Source organism: Rhinolophus sinicus, linkage group LG12 (genome assembly GCF_036562045.2).
Source record: "Rhinolophus sinicus isolate RSC01 linkage group LG12, ASM3656204v1, whole genome shotgun sequence".
In the NCBI taxonomy this organism is placed as follows: domain Eukaryota; kingdom Metazoa; phylum Chordata; class Mammalia; order Chiroptera; family Rhinolophidae; genus Rhinolophus; species Rhinolophus sinicus.
Window position 1 is genome coordinate 387776 of NC_133761.1, and position 25328 is coordinate 413103.

Here is a 25328-nt window from a genome sequence, read left to right on the forward strand (position 1 = left end):
CAAAGCCGCTGCTGTGCCTGCACCGCCCAGCCCCCACATCCCCCAAAAGGGCCCTGCTGACCCCCTCCCCCTGCTGGAGAGAAAGCTCCCGACTCCTGCGGATTGCTCCCAACACCAAATGGAGTAACAGAACTGCCCTGGCCCTGGCGTGGGGGCTGCCAAGGAGGGCTGGGCAGCTTTCTCAGCCCCTTCGAGCCAGGAGCCAGGTCCTGCCCCCGCCCCCCAGGCCGGGCCACAGGGGGTGGCCCCAGGAGTGTAGGACATTGCGGCGGTCAGACAGGTACTTCTCTGAATGAAACTTGACTATGTGCCTCGTCCACGTCCCGAGTCCACTGGCCCCATGGGACACTCCGTCTGTGCCTGCAAAGCCCACAAGAGACCCTCCTCCCTCTGTGGACACTCCAGCACGTACCTGGGCTATGCTGTGGCAGGTGTGGAAGAGGATGGCAGGGTCGGGGTGCACAAGGCCATCTTTGAGGGTGAGGAGCTGCTCAGCCACGGCATCCCGGTAGTCCCGGGAGAAGCCTGCGGGCAGGAGGGAGCATGGAGGAGGGCAGAGGACCACCTGGCCACCTGAGGCCCAGACTCTTCTCCTCACCCCTCCACACCTCTGCCTGGCCGGGGGGCTCACCCTCATAGCCCAGCTGGAGGTAGAGCAGGGAGTAGACGCAGCTCACGGCCTCCTGGCGGGTGGCAGGCCACAGATCCACACAGCGTGGGGAGAAGAGGCCGACGAGGAGACCCAGATTGTGGAAGGGCACCAGGGCCTGGGGGGGACAGAGAGGTGCTGTGGGACACGAGGGGCAGGCAGGAGTGTGGCTGGGAGGGCCGCCCCCGCCATGCAGCCCTGAGCCCTCCCTGTGGCCAGCAGCGCCCGTGGCCAGGTCCTCCCCCTGCAGGGCAGCCCCTGCCACCCCAGTGTGGGCTCCACTCAGCTCAGCTCTGACCACACCCAGTCTACCGGGGTCCCTAAGAGGAGACGAGGGCCAGTAGGTATGTGCAGGCAGAGGGACGATCAGGAGATGAATGTGAGCCCCACAGGCAGCAGAGGGGGCAGGGTTCTGCTGATCCAGCTAACCCCGTGCGATTCCCTGCCCAGGAGGCACATGCCCGAAGGTGACAGGGCCACACGAGACCCCTTCGTCCTAACTGGGCCCAGTCCCGTTTTTTCAGAGCCTTTTCTCCTCTCCTCAAATACGGGGCCTTCCCCACTCTGTTCGTAACAAACAACCTTGCTTCCTACTGCCCTGGGCCTTGCAACGTCAGTTACCACCCCACACACACCCCTCGGTCTCCCCATCCTCATCCTGGAGTCACCAGCGTGGGAACTGGGAGGAGGGGAGGCTGGAGGTTGGGAAAAGGACCGCAGGGACCCACTGCTGCTCCTGTCAGCGAGGTCAGCTATCTGTCACGTCTCACACAAAGATGAACTCGAGTTGGACTGGGGTTCTGTGCAAACCAGGACACAAAAGAAGCTACGTGGGAAAAAGCCCATCTACACGCGTGCAGAGGCGAAACCATCGAGAGCCACGAGGCAGATCTGGCCACATAAAGAACATAAACACCAAGGGGAAAAGCCTGCAATCATCCTGATAGATGACAAAAAGGTATCTGACAACAGCCTGTGTCTGTCCTGGTAAAAGTCCCGATTAAAATAAACATGGGTGCTGTGGAACATGACAAAAAAGGCCACCGCCCGTCCATCACCAAGCACTGCTGCACAGCGAGCCTCGCCCAACGTCTGGGTTGCCATCACTGCTTGGCTTGTTCTGGAGGTGCCACACAAAGAGGGGACCACGACGCGTAAGTACTGGGGGGAAAAACCCAAATCACCAGCATTTATACACCATTGATTGTCTATCTGAAAAGCACAAGGAAATTAGCAAAAAACTCATTAGAAGTAACAAAGGAAACTTACAAGTCCCCAGTTACAAAGTATCCAAACCCCCATGCTTTCCCACATGCCAGCAATAGGAGTTAAATACAGCTGAAGAGAAAGTTACCCTGATGGTGGTGGCAACTCCACCACCTGGGAAGCCTGGGGGCAGATGGAGAGACCCACCCGTTGTTACAGACCCATCGTTACAGACGCTGTTGCTCAGTGTCATAATCACAACAGGAATGTTTTAGGACTGTATCAGATTTACCCTAAAGTCACCTGGGTGAGTGGCCTGTCACAAGCACGGCAATTCTGAAAAAGCATAGCAGTGAGCTCCGAAGTCTCACCAAATATTAAAATGCACAACTGCCCGTGGCTCAGGCCAGCCCTGCCCACCCACTGCAACTACCCCCGGTATCTGCCTTCTCCACAACCTTCCCCCACCGGCAAGTGTCGTTCTCCACCCCCCATCCCCCACATCTGTGCCCAAACTGTTGCTTCTGCCTCGAGTGCCCTCATTTTCTCCTTCTGTACCTGGTTCCCCATCACCCTTTCCCTCACTTGGGGGACACAACACACATAGTTCCAGCTGACGCATGGGCTCCCGAGGACACAGTGTCCGTCAGACTGGACTCCAAGTGGCCTGCCCTGAGGACAATTCCTGGCCCTGCCATGTCCTCGTCCATGTCTCCAGAAAGAGGACGAGGGAGATGGGAATGAGCACGGTGGCAGCCGGAGGGCAGCCAGAAAGCCTGGCGCACGCTCCAGCCGCGAGGACGACACACAGCAGTGCCCAACCAAGCACCCAGGAAGAGAACGGGGGCGGGGGTGGGGAGGACGACGACAACAGGACTCACGCTGACGTGCAGGTGCTCCAGGAAGGACTGCAGGAGGCAGGCGCTCACGCCCATCGCCCGCACGCGCTCATGGCCCCGCGGAGACTTGATCCATGGCCTCAGGTGCTGGGGAGGGAAGAGGGGGCCTTCACACAGGTGCCAGCTTGGGCGACAGCCCAGGAAGCAGGAGCGCGAGCACCACCAGCAGGTCAACGTCCTTGCCAGACCCTCCTTCCCGGCTTTGGGGGCCAGCAGGCCACCCTGCACTCAGCTCTGCCCCACCCGTGCTGCTGGCTGGGCTCCGACACGGCCACTCCAGGTGGAACCAGAGCCTGGCCTGAAGGAGTGGGGTGTTCCTAGAAGTCAGCCGCCCCAGCCCAGCCCCCTGCAGTGCTGAAAAGGGCAGGAAGGAACCGGCACAGCCACTGCCTGTCCATCCTGTCTGGATGGCCCCAGACGGTCAGCTCACACCAGGGGCCCATGCTGGGCCTCTCCCTCCCAGCGCCATTCAATGGAGGAAACACAAGGACAGGTCCCAACTCCCCACCTGGGTCAGGGCCCACCCCATCCCATCTGCACACTTGCCCAGGCAGGGGGTGAGGGGGCGCTGTCTACCTGCTCACAGACCCCCCCAATACTTTCAGACAGCACCAAACTGCCCCTGTGTGGTCGCCTGCGGCAAGGAGGGCCTGGAGAAACCCAGGAAGGGTGGCTACCGCGTCGGACCCTGGTGTGCACACCCGCTGATACCTCCACCATGGTCTGCAGGCCCTGGGGGGTCATGTTCCGCCGCAGGAGGCTCGTCAGCAAGTCCTCAAGGGCGTGCATGGTGTCCGGGTATAGGGACTGGAAGGAGATGAGGTGCCGGCCCCACTGGTGAGCCCACGGCCCACAGCAGCCTTTCCTTTGCGCCCCCCCACGGATGTGGCCGGCGGCGAGGGACCCGCAGTGATACCTCCTGGGTGCCATCCTCTCCCTCGGGCTCGGGCAGCACCGCCATGACGCTGTGCAGACAGCTGTGGATCATGTCCGTCTGCTCTTGCTCGTCCAGCGCAGGCTCCAGGGAGCTGAGCCGCAAGTTAAGGGCCAGCCCCCCAGCCTGCACCGCCGCTCACCGGAAGCACTGCGCGCACAGCCACCCCACACGCAGCCGCGCCCCAGCCGGGAGGAAAGGATACACCAGGAAAGTGCAGGCGAGCATGGCCTTCTTGCGAATGGGTGATCTCAGCGAGTCGGGGGGCTCGGCCTTGATGAACTCCTGAGGGAGGCAGCCACGTGACTCAGCCCTTGGCGGAACTCCAGCTTCTCCCCACCAGCCTCCCATCAGGCCATGGCTTTGGGCCCACTCTGTGCCTCGACCCAAGTGGGCCTGGGGATCCTCGGGCATGCCGCCTCCCGGGTCCTCCTCAGGCCCACCTCCCTGTGTGCGTCCGCGCCCTCCAGCCGCCCAAGGACCCCCCAGGCCCCACAGTACTCACCATCATCTGAGCCACCAGCTCCGCTTTCCGCGAGAAGTGGAAGGAGCTGGCCTGCGCGCTGCTGCAGATGGCCTGGCAGACCATGCACACGCTCTGGACGAGGCACAGCTTCAGGGCTGGGTCCTGGAGGGACAGCGGGCTACAGGAGGCCACCAGTGCCACCCTTGCGTGGTTCTGCCCTGGGGTGGCAGCCACTGCCTCTTGGCCCACAGGGCTGAGCCCGGAATTGGTGGCTGCCCAAGGCATCAGAGGCCAGACCATGTTCTCTCTTCTCTCCTCAGCCAGAAACACACTCCCTTCTGTTCTTAAGGGCTCCAGCCCATCCTCCATCTCCAGGCAAAGCCACAGGGACCAATGCCAGGACGAGACAGTGCCCTGAGGCTCTCAACTCCCTGCTGGGCCCAGGCCTGGGGTTCCCTGGGTCATGGCCTTGGGCAGAGGACTGCAGGCAGACGGCGTGTTCTGTCTACCTGCGTCCCCTGCATCCCACAGTGTGGCTGGGAGGGTCCCCCAAAGTGGGAAGGGCAGGAAGCACACCCAAGAGGAGCCCAGGCAGAATGGGCCTGCCCCTGCCTGTCCCACCAACTTGGCCTCGGCGGGGCTAGGGAAGGGGGGCTAGGGAAGGGGACGAGAGCAGCTGTCCTGGGTAAACGATGGTGCCCCTCCCCCACTCTAATGGCCTGGGGAAAAGGGACACCTCGCGGAATAGCCGCACCCCCAGCCAACCCCAGGAGACCAGAGAGTCTGTTCTTCAAGAGGAGGGCCCGACGGCCCAGAAAAGGGTTTCCAGGTTAGTGAGAGCGATTGCAGAAGAAAAACGTGTTAGTGCGGCCTGAGGCCACTGTCCCTGGTTTCGGAGCTCAGCCATGACGCAGGCGCTCTCTGAGAGGTCAGCCCCAGGAGCCCGTAAGTGCCCTCCCCCACTCCTGGTCCTGAAGCTCCCAGCCCAGCCCAGAGAAGAGAGAAAGGCATAGTCCACGCTTAGCTCCTACACACTGTACCTTGGTCTCTACCTTTATTCCCAGAACCTGAACAACAAAAAGTAAGATGTGTTACGATGTGTGGTGCTGGCCCAGCGCCCGCCCAGCGCTGCCCAGGCGCCCACCTTGGTGCTGAAGCACTGGAAGATGTTCCGCAGGATATCAGATTCCGCCCTGGCCAGCACCAGCTCGCGGGGTGCACGGGCCGCCACGTGCCCGTAACACAGGATCAGCGTGCCCTTCACTTTCTCCACCTCGTTTTCACTGCGGTCCTGAGGCCAGAGGACGAGTAGGACGTCACTTACACAGGTAACCATCCCCAACAGGAGGCTTCGCACTGACTCCCCCAGTCCCTCTGGTGAAGGGCAGAGCCACTCAGCAACGTCACAGGCTTCACCAGGTGGACGGTGCTACCCAATGCCAGGGAGAGCCCCTCAGTTGGGGACAGCAGAGAAGGCCAGACTAAGGCCCTTTGGGAACCGAGGTGGGAGGGGCATACAGGGGAAGAGCTGGGGAGCCGAGAGTCAGGGCCCCTCCGTCCTGGGAGCCTGTTCACACCTATGCGCCTGGGAAGTGGGCGCCGGCCCTACACACCCAGTCCAGCCCTGAGGTTCTGTAACTGGGACAGAAAACGGAGGGCCAAGGGCTGGGGTGGCGGCCCACGGTGGTGGTCTACACCTCCTGAATCGGCCTATGGCAAGATAGCAGCTTCCGGCAGCCACCAGGTGGCAGAGGACGAGCAGACAGCTGTTGGGACGGGAGAGGAAGCAGCAGCCATCCTTGCCGCAGTGCGCCTCATCGCCCCCCACTGGCAGAGGGCTGCCTGCCCCTTGGCACCAGCTGGGAAGGAGGCCACACACGCAGCCCCGTCCTCGAGGAGCTAAGTCTGGATGCATCTCCCAGCCCCGGCCTGCGAGCCCAGGAAGCTCCAGGACCCCCCACGCCCAGGCCCGCAAAACGCAAGGAGCCACAGTTGAGACAAAACCACAGGCCAGTCCCACCCCGACCTTCTCCCCAGCCGTCAGCCTGACTTCTGTACCTTAAAAATGTTGAAAATGCCAATGGATTTCCTGAACACATCCGACCTCACAAAGTTCTCCAGCTGCGCCAAGGTGTCATCCAGGTGGGACACGGCACAGATGCCGAAGCAACAGGCGAGGCCCTGGAGAGGCACATGGGGGCACTCACACCTGGGTGGAGCATGGTGGGTACACACCATGCACACGCGCATACCGCCCCAGTCCACAGCACACGCATCCACATGGCACATACACCCCACACGGCCACAGCACATCCATCCACACGTGCACACCCCACACGATGCAGGGCACATGCAGGCGCACGCGCACGCTCTGGCCGAGGGACGGCTGAGCACTGTCAGCAGCCTGCAGGCCCAGTGCTGCCCAGAAAAGGTGCCAGCACCTCACACTCAGCCTCATCCTGGTATCGGGCCGACTCCAGCAGCTCCTGCAGGTGCTTCCTCACCACGTCCTTACTGGAAGCGGCACCCAGGGCGGTCCCCACGCATTTATACAGGAAGTTCTGCGGCAAAGCCAGGGAGCATGGCGGTGCTGGCACCGAGTGCAGGGAGGCCCAGCACTGCCAGCCCAACAAGGGAGGGTCTGTCAGGAGCCCATAACACTGGCTACTGCATGGAGCCAGCAAGTTCTGGGCAGTATCTGAGGAGCAGGAAGGAGGTGGGGACCCTGGCTCCTGCGTCCCCCAGCCACCAGCCACTATGAGGTGGCTCACAGGTTCTAGCAGAGCCACAAGGGCAAGACAGGCTCAGGCAGCAAGTGACAGAGAATCAAGGCACAGGAACTTGGACCTAAGGACCATGCCCAGAAAACCTGGACAGGCTATCCCCCTCCCTGTCACCTCCTAGGCATCCCCCTCCCTGTCACCTTCTCCTGGGGCGTCCCCCACCCTGTCACCTAGGCGTTCCCCTCCCTGTCACCTCCTAGGTGTCCCCTCCCTGTCACCTTCTCCTGGGGTGTCCCGTTGTAGCAGGGTAGCTGTTTGCATATCTCCAGGCTCAGCTGGCAAACCCACGTGTTGTCAGACACAACAGCCAGAGTGTCCCGAAGGAACTGCGGGCAGGAGCAGCACCAGTGAGAGGCCCGGAGCTCAGCCCCCCACAGGGCTGGGTGGGGAGGGGCCTGAGGCCCAGGGGTGTCACAGTGACCTCAAGGGGTCCTGTGCCATGGCTCTGAATGGTCTGTGGATGACCTTCGAGTCCAGGCAGAGAAAAACCTGGGTGGTCAGACATGCAGTGGGCTAGAGGCACAGACAGCTCTGGGCCAACCAATGGACGGGACAGAAGCCTGCTGTAGCCAGAACAGCTCAAAGCCCCTGTAATTTGGCCCTGTCACAGCAGGGTGGGCAATCTGTGAGGGCAGCAGACAGTCCTCACCCCAGAGTCACCTGCCTGTCCCTCTGTCCCTCCCCAGCCACACCACTAGGTCAAGGTAGGCATCATAACCCGAGGAAGGTACAGCGCCCTAAGCTCTCCCCACCGAGGCCAGAAAAGGTCTCCAAGCCCAAAACAAGCCACACCCTCGGTCTCTTCTCCCTTCTCTCACCACCAGTAGCTTTTCTTCCCATTCCTTCTGTGACAGGGTTTCCTCAGTGTGTTCTGAAATAACCAGTCAGTCACCTGTCAGCCTGGCAGGAGGGGAGTGCTCAGAGTACCCTGCCGAGGCCCACTCCAGCACCCCCACCTGGCCCAGGCCCCGCCCCACCTTCCTGACACAAAGGAAGCCCAGAGCTGGGCCCACATCCCAGGTGCCACCCAGCAGGAAGCATCCTTTGGCCTGCTCTCCAGACCCTTTCCTGAACCACGGAAGGGATATTTCTTCAAAGTTACAAAACCTTGGTCGCCACAGGCCCGCATTTCCCCTGACTGGGTGAAGGGCCCGCCCACCTCCTGGGGCCTCACCGTCCAAGTACTCCAGCAGCAAGGGGATGGTTGTCGCCCACCGCTGACCCAGCAAGGGGTGGATGTCCCGGTGCAGTACGTTCAGGAGCCCCAGTGAGGCCGCCCCGCGGCCGTCTCCCAGGTAGGGGTTGGAAGACACGGCCTGCAGGAGGTGGAGGTGGGAGCTCGCGGCCATGCCTGGGCCACGAGGTGCTGGGGTGGAGGCAACGAGCCGCCTGGAGGGGCAGATCCCCAAAATCCCAACAGGAGAGCCTGACCAGCCCCAACTGCGAGGCACTGTCCTCTCCTCCGGGAAAGCGCGAGGATGGAGACCGAGGGACAGAGGGGAGAGCCCGCTCCTCTCCTGATGGCCCTCGCAGGGTGCCGGCTGTCAGAAAGGTGAAAGCAGAGCTGCGCTGCGCCGCTTACCAGAAGCCTCGTGGCTATGGCGTAGGGAGATGGCAGGGTCACTGCAAAGGACACGACTGGCTCAGGGAATGCCCGCCGTGGGTGGAGTCAGGGGTGTGACTAGAGCGGGAGGGGCGGGGCTAGGTAAGGGGCAGGGCCTGGGGGGAGGGGACAGGGCGGGGACCGGGGTTGGGGGCGGGGTGGTGGGTAGGGTCCCGGGTTGGGGGCGGAATCAGGGTCAGGGTGGGTCCTGGGACTGGCCCGCAGGCTCTGCGCACCGTGGCCGTCGTACTTTATGAGGAGGGCGCCGGGCCCTGCCTCCTGCCTCTTCCGGGCCAGGTGCACAAGGCTCCTGCACAGCGGGGTCAGCGCCCCGGTGTAGCGCACGGGAATGAGGAACTGCAGCAGGTGCGGCCAGAGGACCTGGGGCAGCGCCGTGGTACATCTCAGGAGTGTGTCTGCAGGGGTGACAGCCTCCCAGGACCTACCCCGCAGGCACTGCAGCGCTCTGGGCGGTTTGGCGCGCAGGGTGGCCCAGGAACGCCCCGGGCGCACAGTTCAGTAAGCGCTGGGCAGAGGGGCCAGGAGGGGAGTGGTCAGTCACAGGGCGGGAGCAGCACCTGCACACTCACATCGCTCATCCTGTCCACCGTGGTGCTGACCAGGTAGAGGGTCCTGACGCTGACGGCGCGAACGCTGTCCGCGGGGAGCTCCTCGCCCTCGGGGCCAGGCTTCTGAGGCTGGGGTGGGGAGGCGAAGGCAGGGCACTGTGGTGGGTCGTGGGTTCTGGGCCGTGAGGACACAGCCTGCATGGAGGCTGGGCAGACCAGTCAGCTGGGCTCCCTGGGAAGCTCGCCAGCAAGGGAATGACCGGTTTCCTAAACGCTTGTGGGGCCTTCCACTCATGCTTTCAAATACCGAAAGCCAGCACTGAGCGAAACAGAAAACGGAACCGGCAATGAGTGCAGCCTGTGAGCACCTCTCACTTAGAAAGCAAAGGCCAAGGAGAAAAAATTGCGATACTTGGGCCTGAATAACAATTTTTAAAAGCATGCTCTGAAAATATACCAAATACGCATGAACAACTTTGAAAGCCTGACCATCCATTGGGCCAAAAAGAGTATCTCGACAAACTTAAAAGCAGAAACAAGCCTGACCAGATTCAATGCAGATAATGCAAAAAAATTACAAATCCACAACAGCCATGGAAAGCTGTCCACCCAGGAAATGTTAAACATCCTGAAGAAACGCTGGGTTAATAAAGAACCCACGTTGAAAATGCAAACTAGCTGACAGTGACCACTGAGACCACATACAAAGTCCATCACAAACAGAAAGACCAGGACACACGGGCTGAGAACATAAACTTAACCTAAACAACATACTGTAGGTGCGAAAATATGTGAACCAAGAACAAGGAAAAAATGTGAAAAATTATAAGAGCTGAAATGTAGAATTTGACTGAGGAAATTAATAGTGAAATGGTTATGCTGAGGAAGAAATTACTGACTTGGAAGAACAGACTGACAACTTCAAAGGAAGAAAAAGAGAAGTGCTAATGAGCAGATAATAGAATACTGGAATTAGAAGTAAGAACAGAGAGCCAGAAGATTCAGAGCAATAAAGGAGACAAATTCTTCAGAGATAAAAGATAACAAGGGCTCATCTGAAAGGGTCCCCAGAGCTGGAGGCAAGGACAGTTCAAGGTGACTTGGGACATCACCTGCACCAGAAGGTGAGGAGAGGCTGGGAGAATGATGGGGCCAGGCCCCCAGGACACAGGCCACATTCTGCACAAAGTAACCACCAAAACTAATGACAGACATGGATAAAGACCACTGCATAAAATATAAAATAGCAACCCATGAGTCCACACTGATATATATATATATATACATATACATATATACATATACATATATATATATACATATACATATATACATATATATATATATATATATATATATATATATATATATATATACACACATACACATACACACACACACACAAACACACACAGTGAGGGTGCCAAAAAAACGCATACACATTTTAAGAAAGGGAAAAACTGTAGGGCCGGCCCGGTGGCTCAGGCGGTTGGAGCTCCGTGCTCCTAACTCCGAAGGCTGCCGGTTTGATTCCCACATGGGCCAGTGGGCTCTCAACCACAAGGTTGCCATTTCAACTCCTCGAGTCCCGCAAGGGATGGTGGGCAGCGCCCCCTGCAACTAAGATTGAACACGGCACCTTGAGCTGAGCTGCCGCTGAGCTCCAGGATGGCTCAGTTGGTTGGAGCATGTACTCTCAACCACAACAAGGTTGCCAGTTCAATTCCTCGACTCCTGCAAGGGATGGTGGGCTGCGCCCCCTGCAACTAACAATGGCAATTGGACCTGGAGCTGAGCTGCGCCCTCCACAACTAAGATTGAAAGGACAACAACTTAACTTGGAAAAATGTCCTGGAAGTACACACTGTTCTCCAATAAAGTCCTGTTCCCCTCCCCAATAAAATCTTTTAAAAAAAAAACTATTAAAATTGTAATACTCAATATATACCAATATATACCAATATGAATACAAGTCATATTTGACTTCTGCAATTACAAGAGGTGCTCAAAGGGGACGGCAAGTAAGCAAGTGAGGAGAAGGTCAACATCACCAGTGCTCAGTGAAATGCAAATTAAACCCAGTGAGATACCAATCCTTAGAAAGGCTTAAGAAACAAACAAACAACACTGACCAAAAGCCCTGAGTGCTGACAAGGACATGGAGCCACAGGAGCCTCCACACATGCCCGTGGGTGTCAAACACGGTGCAGCCACTTTGGAGGACAGTTTGGCAGCTTCTCATGAAGTTAACCATTAGTCCCGGCAGTGTCTCACCCGGGTATTTCCCCAGGGTGTCCAACGCATGCTCTCGCAGAAACCTGTACCCAACTGGTCATGTGACTCCAGTCCTAACTGGAAACAATTTAAATGTCCTTTTACTGGTGAGTGGACAGGCATATGACAGAATACTACTCACAATAAAAATGAGCAAATGACTGGTCTATGTGACAACGCAGATGACCTCAAACGCATGACACACGAGAAAGAAGTCAGTCTCGGAGGGCTCTGAGCAGCACTTAGATGACATTCCGGAAAAGGTGACCCTCGGGGACAGAAAACCTGACAGCAGCCAGAGCCTGGGGTGGAGGGGGGCAGGCCACAGGAGACAGAGGGAGGTCGGGGCGCTGGAACGCTATGTAACCTGACGTGATGCGGTGGGCGGAGGCGTGGGGCTATGAGCTTAACGGAACACTCACACGGGTGCGTTTTACTCTATGCAAATTACACGCAACAACCCTGACTTTAAAAGAAAGTTGGGGGAAAGTACAGACAAAACAGCATATTAATGAGCAATAAATAATTCTACTCTGTAACTTACGTTTCTCCAAAGACATTCTAGGGGAATCTAAGAACCAGCAAGGCTTTTGGGACCCCCTTTTCTCTCTTCCACTGCCCTTGTACCTCTCGGTTCCAGAATCCATTGGGCTGGGCTCACTCACCTGGCCCAGCCCAACATGATGGCCCTGCTCCACCCGTGGCCAGAGCCCCGTGCCCCTGCCACCGCTGCTCACCTCCCTCTGCAGAGTCAGGCCAACCGCCAAAGGCCACCTTGTCTCGCCCACAAGTCAGTTTTGTTTTTAAACATTTCATCGCAGACATTTGAAACACACGCAAAAGTAGAAAGACTGACAGCGCACACCCACATGTCCATCCGGGCTTCCACCTCCAAGCAGCTGCTGCTTTCAGAATCATTTCGAACTCTTAGATTTCCTCCTACTCAGAATGTGGACGAGGACTCAGAGACTTCACAAGAGAATCTTCTTTAACAAAAGGAATTAAAAGTGCCGTTCCCACCGTGGGAGCCTGTTAGTTCTCTAATGTAGAAAGAGCACTTCCAGTCCCCACACGCAGGGCCCTAACAGCTAAGACAGCTGATCACGCCGCGCCTGCCTTGCTCTTCCTCAGCAACGACCTGGATTTCCTTAGTAACTTTCTTAACAGAAAAGCCTCAGAGCCAAATGCCTGTCTGCGTCTCCTTTCTGAGTTGTGGGGACTGAGGACCTGAACCACCGAGGGGCCGAGCCCTGGCTAGACACTGGAAGAAGCTGCTGGGTACACAGCCCGAGGCCACGCATGTGCCCACCCACCTGAGCTCCAGGGGGCCCGGCTGCTTCTGGTGACCACTCTCCCCAACAGAGCAGACAGGTCCCGGACAGGGCAGGTGGGTCAGACGGCCCCTTACCTCTGTCTCGGGGGGCAGCGCGCACTGCTGCACGAGGTACTGGATCATCGCCTCGCCTCCAGGCTGCTCCAGGTAGCCGTGGTGTGCCATGGCGCTGATCACCTGCACCACTGCCCGCTTCACCTGCACAGAGCCAAGATGAGGAAGGTGCTCAGAGGGAGAGCTCCCAGACAGTCCGTGTGGAGACTTGAACCTCGCCCTTTTCTCTGCCTGTACCTGTGCCTGTAACTATACCTGTACCTACCTGTACCCTCATCTGTACACACACCTGTACCCTCACCTGTACATACCTGTACCCTCACCTGTACCCACACACATACCCACCTGTACCCTCATCTGTACCCACCTGTACCTTCACCAGTATCTGCATCTCTACCTGTGCCTGCACCCCCACCTTCCTCACAGGCCCTAAACTACATAGGTGGCCTTCTCGCCAGCCTGAGGATGTGCTCACGTCTGGGGGGCCTGCTCTCCTGTCCCCACACCTGCCATCCCTCCTGGCACAGGCTTGTGCTTCTATGTGCTACCAGCCCTGCTCTGCCTCACCCTTGAGAGGCCCCACAATTTGCAGTTGTTGCCCAAACATCCCTGGGAATTCTAGCCCTCTGTCCAGCCCCACTCCGTGATTCCATCTGGTGGCATGGCCAGGTCATGGTGGCTGAAAACAGCACCCTCTTCCCAGAGCTGGCGCCTCATCCAGGACCACACAATACCAGCTCAGCTACCCGAGGGTCTGGAGACAGAGGTCAGCCATACAGGCCTGTGTGACGGGGGCCCTGACAAAGACCCTGGACACAGGCTGGGGGCTTCCCTGGCTGGCAGCCTCCCTGCGTGCTGCCACATCGCTGCCCACAACTCCACGGGGAGAGGACAAATGGGAGAGCATCTTTCCCTGGCAGAGGTTGTACTGTGTCTGTGGGTGTTATGAGCCATAACTGTGTGTGACAGCTTTCGTGAGTTCTGGAGTCCTTCGAGAGGATTTTCGAACCTGAGAGTGGTCTTGGGAACCAGTGCCTAACTTCACAACGGGGGAACTGTATCAGGAGTGAAATGTGGGGAGTCCCAGACATACCACCCAACAGCACCGGCCCCATGCGCCCACTGATGCTCAGGTCTGGCTGAGGGGCTGCCTGGGCAGTGGTGGCTTCAGATCCAAGCCTGGCCACATTCCCTACAGCTGCTCACGGCAGAGCTTGGCTAGCCCCACGCTTTACCTTGCTATTAGTGTCCAGAAGAGGAGGCTTCATGGAGGAGAGGATAAAGGGCTTCTTAACTTCCATCTGAGCAGCTGCAAAAAACAAAAAGACGGCTCAGTGTCCCCACTGAGACTAAGGTCAGCCAGCCTGTCTACCACCATGAGGCCCAAGGCCCCATCACCAGGGGTCTGGCCTCAACGTGGCCCTACAAATGGAGAAGGAGGAGAGCGTCTAAGCAAAAGCCCAACCGCTTCTCTCCAAGGGACAAATGACTTTTTACCCCAAATGACATTTCACCTCATTAAAAAGCTAGATGGTTGGTAGCGTAGGGCTGCAGGATAGTCAATGAAATGTGAACCAAGAATTTTATAACCAGCAAAACTGACCACTAAGTACAAAGGCACAAAGAAACTATTATCAAAAAGCAGAAATCAGGACTAAGTTCCCATGAACCCTTCCTATGGAACCTACTAGAGAATGAACTTCAACAACCAGAAAGAGCAGAGACACGCACTCAGGTTGGAGGGCAGCATCATGCCTGCAGTTACCTGGGGAACTAGGACCAGTGGAGGGACACAGGCGCGGCCACCTAGCTCATGCAGCCACCACACACAGCTGCTACGATGACGGGAGGATGAGGAACGCACCTGCAAACTAGGCTTCATGTTTTTATCATCTTACAGGTGGTAGGAGCACCAGCGTTGCTCCAGGGTTAGGCTCGCGTGTATTCAGGAGACAAAGCGAGGAAGCATAGGATGTTCTAAATCTATCAACCCCGAGAGCCAGATTCCCAGAGTAGAGGAACAGAGAAAAGAGAAGAAGTAAAAGCTCTACAGTGTGATGACTCAGAAGTGTCAGTGTGAACTCCTAAGGGATTTTATCTACCTCCCTGTCTGCTAATGAAGGCCCACAAATGGCACACCTACATGTAACAAGCCCTAGCACCAAACCACTGTCTTAAAAGATAATTTCTCACTAAAGCAAATTTGGGCTTTTTGGATAAATGCTGATTCCAGGTTTGGGCCTCTACGAGATTGTATCTACACAAGATGAGCCTAGAACATTGGCTGTCAAAGGACCCAGGACTTGAAGAAGCTCCCACTACCACAGATGATGCAATTTGAGCTTCAGTAATGATAAGAATTGCAATAAATTGAAATCCATGAAATCTGTTTAAATCCAAGAGCCCATATATTTGTTTTAAAGAGAAACAGTCACCTTTGGAAGATGATAGGTCACCAATATATTATCCTGGAAACTGATAAATAAAAGAAAATAATCAAGGATGGACCCCCCTCCCCCCTTCTCTATGTGAGCCACAGCTCTGGGTAACCCAATGGTAGATAAGAGAAGTACCTCTTATCAAGTATTCCAACGAATCGATGAAGAAGAAATTACCGAATCAGAGCATCAACAACCTGCCCCTAGTGCTGCCAAAGTCACAGGACAGAGAATTTCAGAATCACATGCCTCCCAGTCCGGCCAAAGGATTGACCTGGAGCCTGACCCTGCCTCCGAATCCAGCTTGCAAGTTCAGACAGAAAACATACATGTTGGTGTGCCCCTGACAACGCGGCCAGCACACCTCAGCTGTGGGGTCTGCAGGCCGAGTGGCCCAGGTGCTTCCTCAGAGAAGGCACAAGGGAAAGAAAAGGGTGGACGGGGGGACCTGTAACTTAGAAGAGACTTAAACATGGGGGGTTGTTTCATGGCGACAGAGTTTAGCAAGGTGAAGAGAGTTCTGGAGACGGACGGTGTGATGATTGCACAACAGTGTGAATGTACTTAATGCTACTGAGCTGCACACCTATAAATAGTTAGGATGGTAAAATTTGTTATTTGTATTTTGCAACAATTAAAAACAAACAAACAAAACCACCACGGGCTGAGCCTCCAAAAGGAGATAGTTAAGTACAGCTGACTCCTGAACAATGTGGGTGTTATGGGTGCCGACTCCCTGCGTAACTAAAAATCCTCGTACAACTTTTGACTCCCCCAAAACGTAACCACTAATTGACTGAAAGCCTTATCAAGACCATAAATAGTCAAATGCCACATATTTTGTATCATATACTGTATTCTTACAATAAGCTAGAAAAAAGAAAATGTTATTTAAAAAACTCTTCAGGAAGAGAAAATATACTTACAGTATTTATTGAAACAAATCCGCATGGATGGACCCACGCAGTTCAGACCAGATTGTTCGAGGGTCAACTGTATATGTCTCTTTTTTAATGGGCAGGACTAACCTGAGGCATCTCAGCGAATAGTATAAAACTATAGTGAAGTGATTACTATAAAATCAGAGGAACTGTTACTTATCAGGTGGGTGAAGGATTATGAGTGGAACAGGATGCAGGAAAGGGGCTTCTGGAGAGACAAGTCCAACTCAAGAGTTAGAGATACAAAGGAGTTTGTCTTAGAATGAGTCATTAGGCCACACATTTGTGCAGTTTGTGCCTCTGATTTGTCCTACAATAAAAAGATTTTTTAATGGAGATGAACAATCTGATGTACTCTACCGGATTGAAAGACTTTTTATAAAGCAACAAGAATTGAGAGTGTGATATTGGTGTACGATCGGTGGGACAGAACTGAGTCCTGGAATATAGCTGCTAATATATAATGTTATGGGCTGACTATGCCCCCCAAATTCAGATGTTACTTGGAACTAGGGTCATTGCAAATATAATTAATTAAGTTAGGATGAGGTCGCACTGGAATAGGGTGAGCCTTTAATCCAGTACTTCTGGTATCCTTATAAAATGGGGGATTTAAGACACAGACAGGTACCCAGGGAGATGCCTGCAGAGATAAGATGAAGGCAGAGATCAGGGTAATGCTTCTACAAGCCAAGGAACACCAAGGACTGCAGCAACCACTGGGAGCCAGGCGAGGAGCATGGAACAGATTCTTCCTCACAGCCTCAGAAGGAAAGGTTGCCCGCTGACAATGTGATCTTAGATTCCAGATTCCAAACTGCAACACAATACGTTTATACTGCATAAGCCCCCCAGTCTGTGGTACTTGATTAAGGCAGTCCTAGCAGACTAATACTTATGGTCACCTGACTTTCTACAAAGCACTACAGCAATTCATCACAGATACACAGGCCAACTTAAAAAAACAAAAATCCCAAATAAACAATCTCACTTTACACCCGAAGGAACTAGAAAAAGAACAAACAAAACCCAAAGTGAGTAGAAGGAAGGAAATAATAAAGATCAGAATGGAAATACACAAAACAGAAATTTAAAAAACAATAGAAAAGATCATAAAACTAAGAGCTGGTTCTTTGAAAAGATAAATAAAATAGACAAACCTTTGGCCAAACTCATCAAGGGGAAAAAGAGACAGAGTCCAAATAAATAAAATCATAAACGAAACGAAGAAGTTAAAACCGACACCACAGAAATACAAAGAATCATTAAAGACTACCAGGAACAATTATATGCCAACAAATTCAACAATCTAGAAGAAATAGATAAATTTCTAGAAGTATACGTGGTCTGACAATTAAGTTCGCGAACTTGTTGAACCGCTGTTGCTAAGCTTTTTTTATATCAGAGGGATTATTCATTAAGAATTTGTATCAACTGGACAAACAGTTAACCAATTTTGCTACCTGGAAACCCTGAAAAGGCTGCGTGAAAAAGAACTTTTCACCAACAGCTCATAGCTCTTGCATCATGACAATGCACCAGCTCACACAGCACTGTCCGTGAGGGAGTTTTTAGCCAGTAAACAAATAACTGTATTGGAACATCCTCCCTACTCACCTGATCTGGCTCCCAGTGACTTTTTTCTTTACCGGAAGATAAAGGAAATATCGAAAGGAAGACATTTTGATGGCATTCAGGACAGCAAGGGTAATACAACGACAGCTCTGATGGCCATTCCAGAAAAGAGTTCCAACATTGCTTTGAAGGGTGGACTAGGCACTAGTGTTGGTGCACAGCTCCCCAAGGGGAGGACTTCGAAGGTGACCGCAATGATATTCAGCAATGAGGTATGTAGCACTTTTTCTAGGATGAGTTCGCAAACTTGTCTGACCTCGTATAAACTTCCAAGACTGAACCAGGAAGAAATACAAAATCTAAACAGACCAATTACTAGCAATGAAATTGAAGTAATGATAAAAAAAAAAACTCCCAACAAATAAAAGTCCAGGACCAAATAGCTTCACAGGTGAATTCTACCAAACATTCAAATAATTAATACCTATCCTTCTTAAACTATTTCAAAAAACCAAAGAGGAAGAAACACTTCCAAACGTATTTTATGAAGCCAGCATTACCCTGATACCAAAACCAGATAATCACACACACACACACACACACGGAAACTTATAGGCCAATATCCCTGATGAACATAGATGCAAAAATTCTCACCAATATATTAGCAAACCAGATTGAACAAGACATTAAAAGGAAAGGACCATACACCATGACCAAGTGGGATTCATCCCAGGGGTGCAAGGGTGGTTCAATACCATAAATCGATGTGATACATCACACTAACAAAATAAAGGATAAAAACCGTGGTATCATCTCAACAGACACAGAAAAAGCATTTGACAAAATTCAACATCCTTTTATAAGACTTTAAGCAAAGTAGGAATAGAGAGAACACACCTCAACATAAGAAAGGCCACTGATGGCAAACCCACAGCTAACCTCATCCTCAGTGGTGACAAGCTGAAAGCCTTTCCTCTCAGATCAGGAACAAGACAAGAAGGCCCACTCTCACCCCTGTTATTCAACATAGTATTGGGAGTCCTAGCCAGAGCAGTGAGGCAAGAAAAAGAAATAAAAGGCATCCAAATGACAAAGGAAGAAGAAAAACTCATTATTTTCGGATGACAAGACTCCACCAAAAAACTATTAGAACTAATAAATGAATTCAGTAAAGTTGTAGGATACAGAATCAATGTACAGAAATCTATTGCATTTCTATACACCAGTAACGATCAGAGAAGAAATTAAGAAAACAATCCCATTTACAATTGCATCAAAAAGCATAAAATACCTAGGAATAAATGTCACCAAAGAGGTAAAAGACCTGTTCTCTGAAAACTAGTAGACACTGAAATAAGAAATTGAAGAAGACACAAATAAATGGAAGGGTATACCTTGTTAATGGGTAGGAAGAAGTAATATCGTTAAATGTCCATACTACCTAAAGCCATCTACAGATTCAATGCAATCCCTATTACAATACCAATGGCATTCTCAGAATTAGAATAAAATTTATATGGAAACACAAAAAACCCTAAATAGCCAGAGAAATCTTGAGAAAGAACAAACTTGGAGGTATCACGCTCCCTGATATCAAACTATACTACAAGGCCATACATAGTCATCAAAACATCGTGGTACTTGCATAAAAACAGACTCATACATCAACGGAACAGCATAGAGAGCCCAGAAATAAACCCATATCTATATGATCATTAATTTATGACAAAGGAGGCCAGTATGTACATTGGGATAAAGACAGTCTATTCAATAAATGGTGCTGGGAAGACTGGACAGACACATGCAAAAAAATGAAACCAGACGACTTTCTTACACTATATACAAGAAGAAACACAAAATGGATGAAGATTTAAATGTTAGACCGGAAACCATAAAACTCCTAGAAGAAAATACAGGAAGTAAACTCTCAGACATGATTCTTAGTAATATATTTACTGATATATCTCCTCGGGCAAGGGAAACAAAAGCAAAAATAAACAAGTGGGTCTGCATCCAACTAAAAAGTTTTTGCACAGCAAGGAAACTATCAACAAAATGACAAGATAACTTACTGAATGGGAGAAAATATCCGCCAATGATACATCTGATAAAGAGTTAATATCCAAAATATATAAAGAATTCATACAACTCAACTTCAAAAGAATCCAAACAATCTGATTTAAAAATTGGCAGAGAACCTGAATGGACATGTCCCCAAAGAGGACACACAGGTGGCCAGTAGACACATGAAAAGATGCTTCGCGCCTGGACCCTTCCATCTAATTGAGAGGAAATTACACGTACAAAGTGAGGAACATTCTACAGGACAACTGGCCTCAACACTTGCAAAAGGTCCACGTCTAAGAGACAACTAACCAACAAGGGACCCGGCACTGAGGGGGCAGCCGTGGTAGACACCGCGTGATGCGTGTGCCGACTCTGGGACATCAGCCCCGGGGCGTGCGGCCAATGCCAGGCTGGGGTCAAGGCGCAGTGTCCGGCGTCTGCAGCGGGTGTCAAAGGTGGGTACTAGTGATGGCTCTCAGCGGCTGAGTGGATAGTTCTATACTCGCAACTTTTCAAAAAGTTTGCACTTTTGCAAGACAGAACGTTGGGAGCATTTTGTAAGAAGCCTTCAAAGCAAGATGGTCCTTTTCACATACAGCATGGCCAGTGCCCGACCTCGTCACTCACCGGCCGAGTTGATGATGTGCCTCAGCACCTGCAGGCTGCCCACACGGGTCCTCTCGCTGCCAGAGTCCAGCTTGGGCAGCAGGAAGGCCAGCAGGCGGTCAGGCGAGCAGGTCGCTGCAGGGTGAGTGCACGTTACGAGTGGTAGGGATCCGTCCCAGCTCCCCTCTGCCTGCGCCTCCAAACCAGCGGGGGAGGGTGCACGCTCGGGCTCAGGGCCCACACACAGGCAGGCCCAGGCAGAGCTGGACCAGGAAGCCCGTCACCCCCAACCACACGAGAGCTGCCGCTGTCCGGGCACCCACCGAGGCCTGTGCCACAGGCCGCTTACCCAGCTCGGTGAAGCAGCGGAGCACCTCCTTCTGGTTGTTCAGCACCAGGGGGCTTGCCGACTCCACGGGCACACAGATCTGCTCCAGGGGACAAGGGGACAATGGCAGGGCAGGGGTAGGGGCAGGTCAGGGGCAGCGGCAGAGGCACGGCCCTCCTACCCCAGCCAGAACAAACTCCCTTATTAGAACTAAGACCCCTGCCATGCCTCTGGCACCGGCCTGGGCACAGGCTGGAATCCAGTCCCCACTGGAACACAGAAAGCCTGGAGACCAAGACACCTACAGTCGTCTTCAAAATAGTGGGGGAAAGCTGCACTGATAAAAAAAAAAGACGACGCATCTCGGGGCTCCACTGCACCTCAGCGGGTGACACTAAAGCCACCCACCCATGCTCCAGGGGGGAGCTCCAGGTGGCATCCCAGTCCCCGCTCAGCCCTCAGGGTCAGAGCAAAGGATGCCAGCAGCCTCTGCACCAAGGGCTCTAGGCCCCTCCTCGGGAGAGCCCATCTTCTGAGCCAGAAGAGGTGACTGATGTGCTCAGCAAGTCCCCGGCCCACCGGCCCTGCCCAGCCTGGGCGTGGCCAGCTCTCAGGGGAGGGGCAGCCGGCCCAGGGCTCTGCCCCAGCATCCCAGGTGGCTCCTTGCTGTTTCCTATGTAAAGACCTAATCTGGTCATAAAAGGTGCCGCAGCCTCCTGCCTGCTCTCCTTGAGACCTCTAGCTCTGGGGAGCAAGTGCCATGCCGCCATGACACTCAAGCAGCCCTGGGGAGCCACATGGCAAGGGACCGAGGCCTCCTTCCCACAGCCATAGGAGGAGCCGCATACAAGCAGAGGCCCCAGCCCAGTTGAGCCTTCAGATGGTGTGAAAGCCACCAGAGCCACCAGCCGGCGGCCCCGGGGCTCCTGACTCAGGGAGACTGCGAGATCACTATGTTTGAGGTGCCAGGCCCTGCAGCGGTTGTTAAACAACAATAGACAACTTATGCAAATGGGCAGTCCCCGGAAGAAAGGTAAATCGTGTCCTCACTCACTGCTTCCCTAAGATAGATTCTGGGTGCATTAAACAACAAAAGTTTAGGGGCAATGGGGGAATCTGAACAACAACTGCAGAATTTGAAAGGCTTTCCTGAGGATAACGAAAGCTGAGCTACAAGAAAAAACGGTGTAAAAATTAAATAATTTTGCTTGGCAAAAAAAAAATCCTAAACAGAGCCAAAAAATAAAGGACAAAGTAGGAGCATGTATGTACACGTACATGATACAAGACTAAATAACCGCTACAGATCAATATGCAAAACCTAAAACCCAGAAATAAATAAAGGACATGAACGGACATCTCACAGACAAGGAGATCACAATTTTTCTATCTCCGCAGCTTTCACATACGTCCATTTCCCTTTAGGCCCCTTCCTTCCTCGCACCCCCAGCCCCTAATCACCCTGTATCTTGTTTTGCACACATGTGCTCTCTCACACTGTCACTTTTATATTACGTAAGTGATATCGTGCCCCAGCTCTCATTGTCCTCACCGGATTTCAGCGTTGTAAACTCTTTCTCCAGGGAGACCCTAGGCCTTCCAACTCCCAGATACCTCCTAGTACGTTTCTGCTGCTGGTGTAAATGGTACGTTTTGGTGTTTTGGTACTTTGCCGTTGGCTACTATGGTGTAGGGAGATGCTGCTTTGTGTGGGCTGCTCTGTAACTGGCGACCTCGCAGAACTTAATTCGTTCTCACGTGTGTAATGACTTGGTACATGAGTGACTCTTCGGATGACGACTCAATCACCCACAAAACACATGCCACTGAGTGCTTACAAGGGACGGGTGCTATTCTGGGTGCCACAGCAGTGACTAAAACAGTCCAAAGCACGCCCTACGCACAGTCCATCCTAGCAGGGAAGGCAACGGTCAGTTACTGGCCACAGCTGACCCTTGAGCAATGCGGGCTTAGGGGTGCCAACTCCCAGGCAGTCAAAAGTCCACACAATAGCTTTTGACTCCCCCAAAATGTCACTGCTGTTTCCCAGAAGCCTTATTGATAACAAAGAGCTGATCGTCACGTTTCGTATGTTGTGTGTGTTATATCCCATATGCTTAAAATAAAGTCAGTTAGAGAAAAGAAAGTGTGAAGAAAATCATAAGACAACATGCATTTACCCAAAAATCCGCAAATCAGAGGACCCGCGCAGTTCAGACCACGTCATTTAAGGGCCAACTGTACAGTCCAGGGGGTGAGGACCATGGAGGAAAAGCAGCAGGGACGGCATGAGGAGAGCGGCTGGGACGTGGGGCAGTGAGGCCAGGCAGTCTCCCTCCCCATGCCCCCGCCTGTCCTTACTGCTTCTCTCCTTGTCGAGCTGGCCGTGGATCCCACTGACCCGCGAGAGGGTGGCTCTTCCTGCCCTTGACCCTGAATGGACTGTACCTGTTTCCCATTCTTCATGACGTATGCTGAGCGTTTGGGATATAAACTGTATCAAGTTAAAGAAATTCCTCTCCAATCCTAGTTGCTAAGAGTTTTAATGATAAATGGGTTTTAATGATAAAAAACTTCAACTTCATTAAAAGCTTTCTCTGCATCCATTAAGATCAGAAGACACCTTCCCTGATCTATTTCCATGTGACACAGGAGCCCCTGCCACCTAGTATTGTGACCTCCACGCCGCTCATCTGACCTTAGGGATGGGCCCGGCACAGCTGATGGGCCTCGCTGCCCAGGCCTCCCTGTGGCCGCTGCTCTGCCCCACTCAGTCCTTGGATACCCGCACCCAGGCAAATGCCCCCAGCCTGTCGCACCCACTCCTGCCACCTCTGTGCTAGAGTCTCCACCATCACACTGCACGTGCCAGTGTTGAGCAGATGACAACATAGCTGTGTCTGCGACAGCCGCACACACCCCGAATCTAGCTCCTTGCACCCCCTAGCCGGCGGCTTCACATGGAGGCCCCTGCCACAGGGCACCGCCAACGTGCTTCCTGACCTCACCCCCCACTCCCGCCCCCGGCCCACCTGAGCATGCAGAGCGGCCATGAGAGAGTCGAGCTGGACTTCCAGTGTGCGGCTGCCCACGCTCACAGCTGCCTGCAGGATCTGACCCAGGCTCTGTTGGGCAGAGGAGCCATCAGTGTCCCCTGAAGCCACAGCCCCAGCCCTATTTCTGCCTCCAGAATTCAGAGGGGAGGGCAGGGACCAGAAAAGGGGACAACAGGCAAGGCCAAGTGCAGGGCACTGGGGTGAAACCCGGCTGGTCCCCACCCACCACTGAATCTGAACGGCAGTGCTCAGACCAGACCTTGGACACGTGGCAGGTCTCAGCGTGCTTCTTGTAGAGGGCAAGGATGCCGGGCAGCAGCTTGGGGAGCTGCTCCTCCAGCTTCTCGCTGGGCAGCAGGTGGCTCATGGGCCCCAGGGCCTCCACCACGGCGAGCCGGAGCTGAGAGGGGACAGCGACACAAACCAGGATGGCAGTGCTCACGTCCATACAGGACAGAGCAGCCAAGAGCCCATCCACCGAGAATCCAGGGCCACAGGGGGGCAAACCCCAGGTATCACATGACCGAGGGTGCTAAAGGGGCCAGGCATGTGCTGTCATCACACCTCGGCCCTCCCCCAGGCAGCCCGAGGCCTCAGGCAGAGTGGGGTGGGGCGGGAGTGGGTGTCCACGGCAACTGGGGCTCAGAAACAAGCTGCAGGCACTCTGTGAGGACCTGCAAGTGAGACCTTGCACAGGGCACCTCCACTACAACAAGACCCCACGTCCTGAGTGCATAGCAGGGAGGGGGGCACGTGTACATAGATGGCTCCACCCCTCCCCACAGAACAGGAGAAGAGGCCCAGGTGGTGGGAGGGACCTGTGGCTGCCAGCTCGGGGGTGGGAGAGGGCAGCAGCAAGGTGGGGCCATACCTTGGCCTCGCGACTCGGCAGCCATTGGTGAAAGAGGATGTCGTAGGCGCTGGAGATGTCAGAGGCGAAGGCGTCCTTCCTGACCGTGGGGTCTGGGGCCTGGTCCAGGTTGGCCAGGTATTCAAGTGTGCTCTCGCTGAAGTGCTGCAGGGCTGCGGTGAGCCAGGCGGTGAGCAGCCCAGGCTTCAACACCTGCCCTTCGCCACCCAGTCTGCAAGACCCCCCAGCACCGGCCCAGGACTGCACTTCTTCGCAGGACCTCAGCATGTGGCCCTTTTGGACACAGGCTCTTTGCAGATGTCATTAGTTAAGATGTGGTCCTAGTGGGGGAGGGTGGGCCCTAGCGCAACGGGACTGTTCTCACAAGAAGACACACAGAGGGAGGGGACGGCCGAGTGATGACACAGGCAGAGGCTGAAGTGACGTGCTCTGCAGTCACCCTTCCTCTACCTGTCCTGCTTTCTTGTCGCCTAAAGGACCCATGCCCCCAGCAAAGAGGCCCTGGAGACAGAAGGCCAAGGAGTGGGCAGACAGCGACCAAGCCGCCCTAGGAGCCCCTGACTTACCGTAGCAGAACACGCCCCTCATGGTGTCGTGTTTGGCCGCAGCCAGCATGGGCAACATGATGCCAAGGATGGAAGTCAGGAAGGGCACCGTGCCGAACACTGCACAGGGG

At 53.9% G+C, this 25328-nt stretch overlaps 1 protein-coding gene across 5 annotated transcripts in view; it reads right to left on the reverse strand.

The window, feature by feature from the left end:
- The window catches only part of MROH1 (maestro heat like repeat family member 1), a 50238-nt gene that overhangs the window by 13569 nt on the left and 11341 nt on the right, over positions 1–25328 (reverse strand). For 2 of the 5 annotated variants that reach the window (XM_074316508.1, XM_074316509.1), the window contains exons 7-31: positions 25219–25317; positions 24653–24804; positions 24041–24181; positions 23758–23850; positions 20747–20825; positions 20419–20532; positions 14006–14079; positions 12792–12914; positions 9119–9238; positions 8777–8921; positions 8520–8560; positions 8112–8253; positions 7756–7808; positions 7156–7263; positions 6596–6715; positions 6213–6335; positions 5299–5445; positions 5195–5221; positions 4194–4316; positions 3894–3973; positions 3671–3782; positions 3466–3561; positions 2737–2841; positions 632–767; positions 413–525 (exon numbers count right to left, since the gene is read on the reverse strand). In XM_074316508.1, coding sequence (XP_074172609.1) covers positions 413–525; positions 632–767; positions 2737–2841; positions 3466–3561; positions 3671–3782; positions 3894–3973; positions 4194–4316; positions 5195–5221; positions 5299–5445; positions 6213–6335; positions 6596–6715; positions 7156–7263; positions 7756–7808; positions 8112–8253; positions 8520–8560; positions 8777–8921; positions 9119–9238; positions 12792–12914; positions 14006–14079; positions 20419–20532; positions 20747–20825; positions 23758–23850; positions 24041–24181; positions 24653–24804; positions 25219–25317 — 2666 coding nt within the window. The remainder of the gene's footprint in view (positions 1–412; positions 526–631; positions 768–2736; positions 2842–3465; positions 3562–3670; positions 3783–3893; positions 3974–4193; positions 4317–5194; positions 5222–5298; positions 5446–6212; positions 6336–6595; positions 6716–7155; positions 7264–7755; positions 7809–8111; positions 8254–8519; positions 8561–8776; positions 8922–9118; positions 9239–12791; positions 12915–14005; positions 14080–20418; positions 20533–20746; positions 20826–23757; positions 23851–24040; positions 24182–24652; positions 24805–25218; positions 25318–25328) is intronic. The other 3 variants (XM_074316510.1, XM_074316512.1, XM_074316511.1) reach the window with 3 other exon arrangements.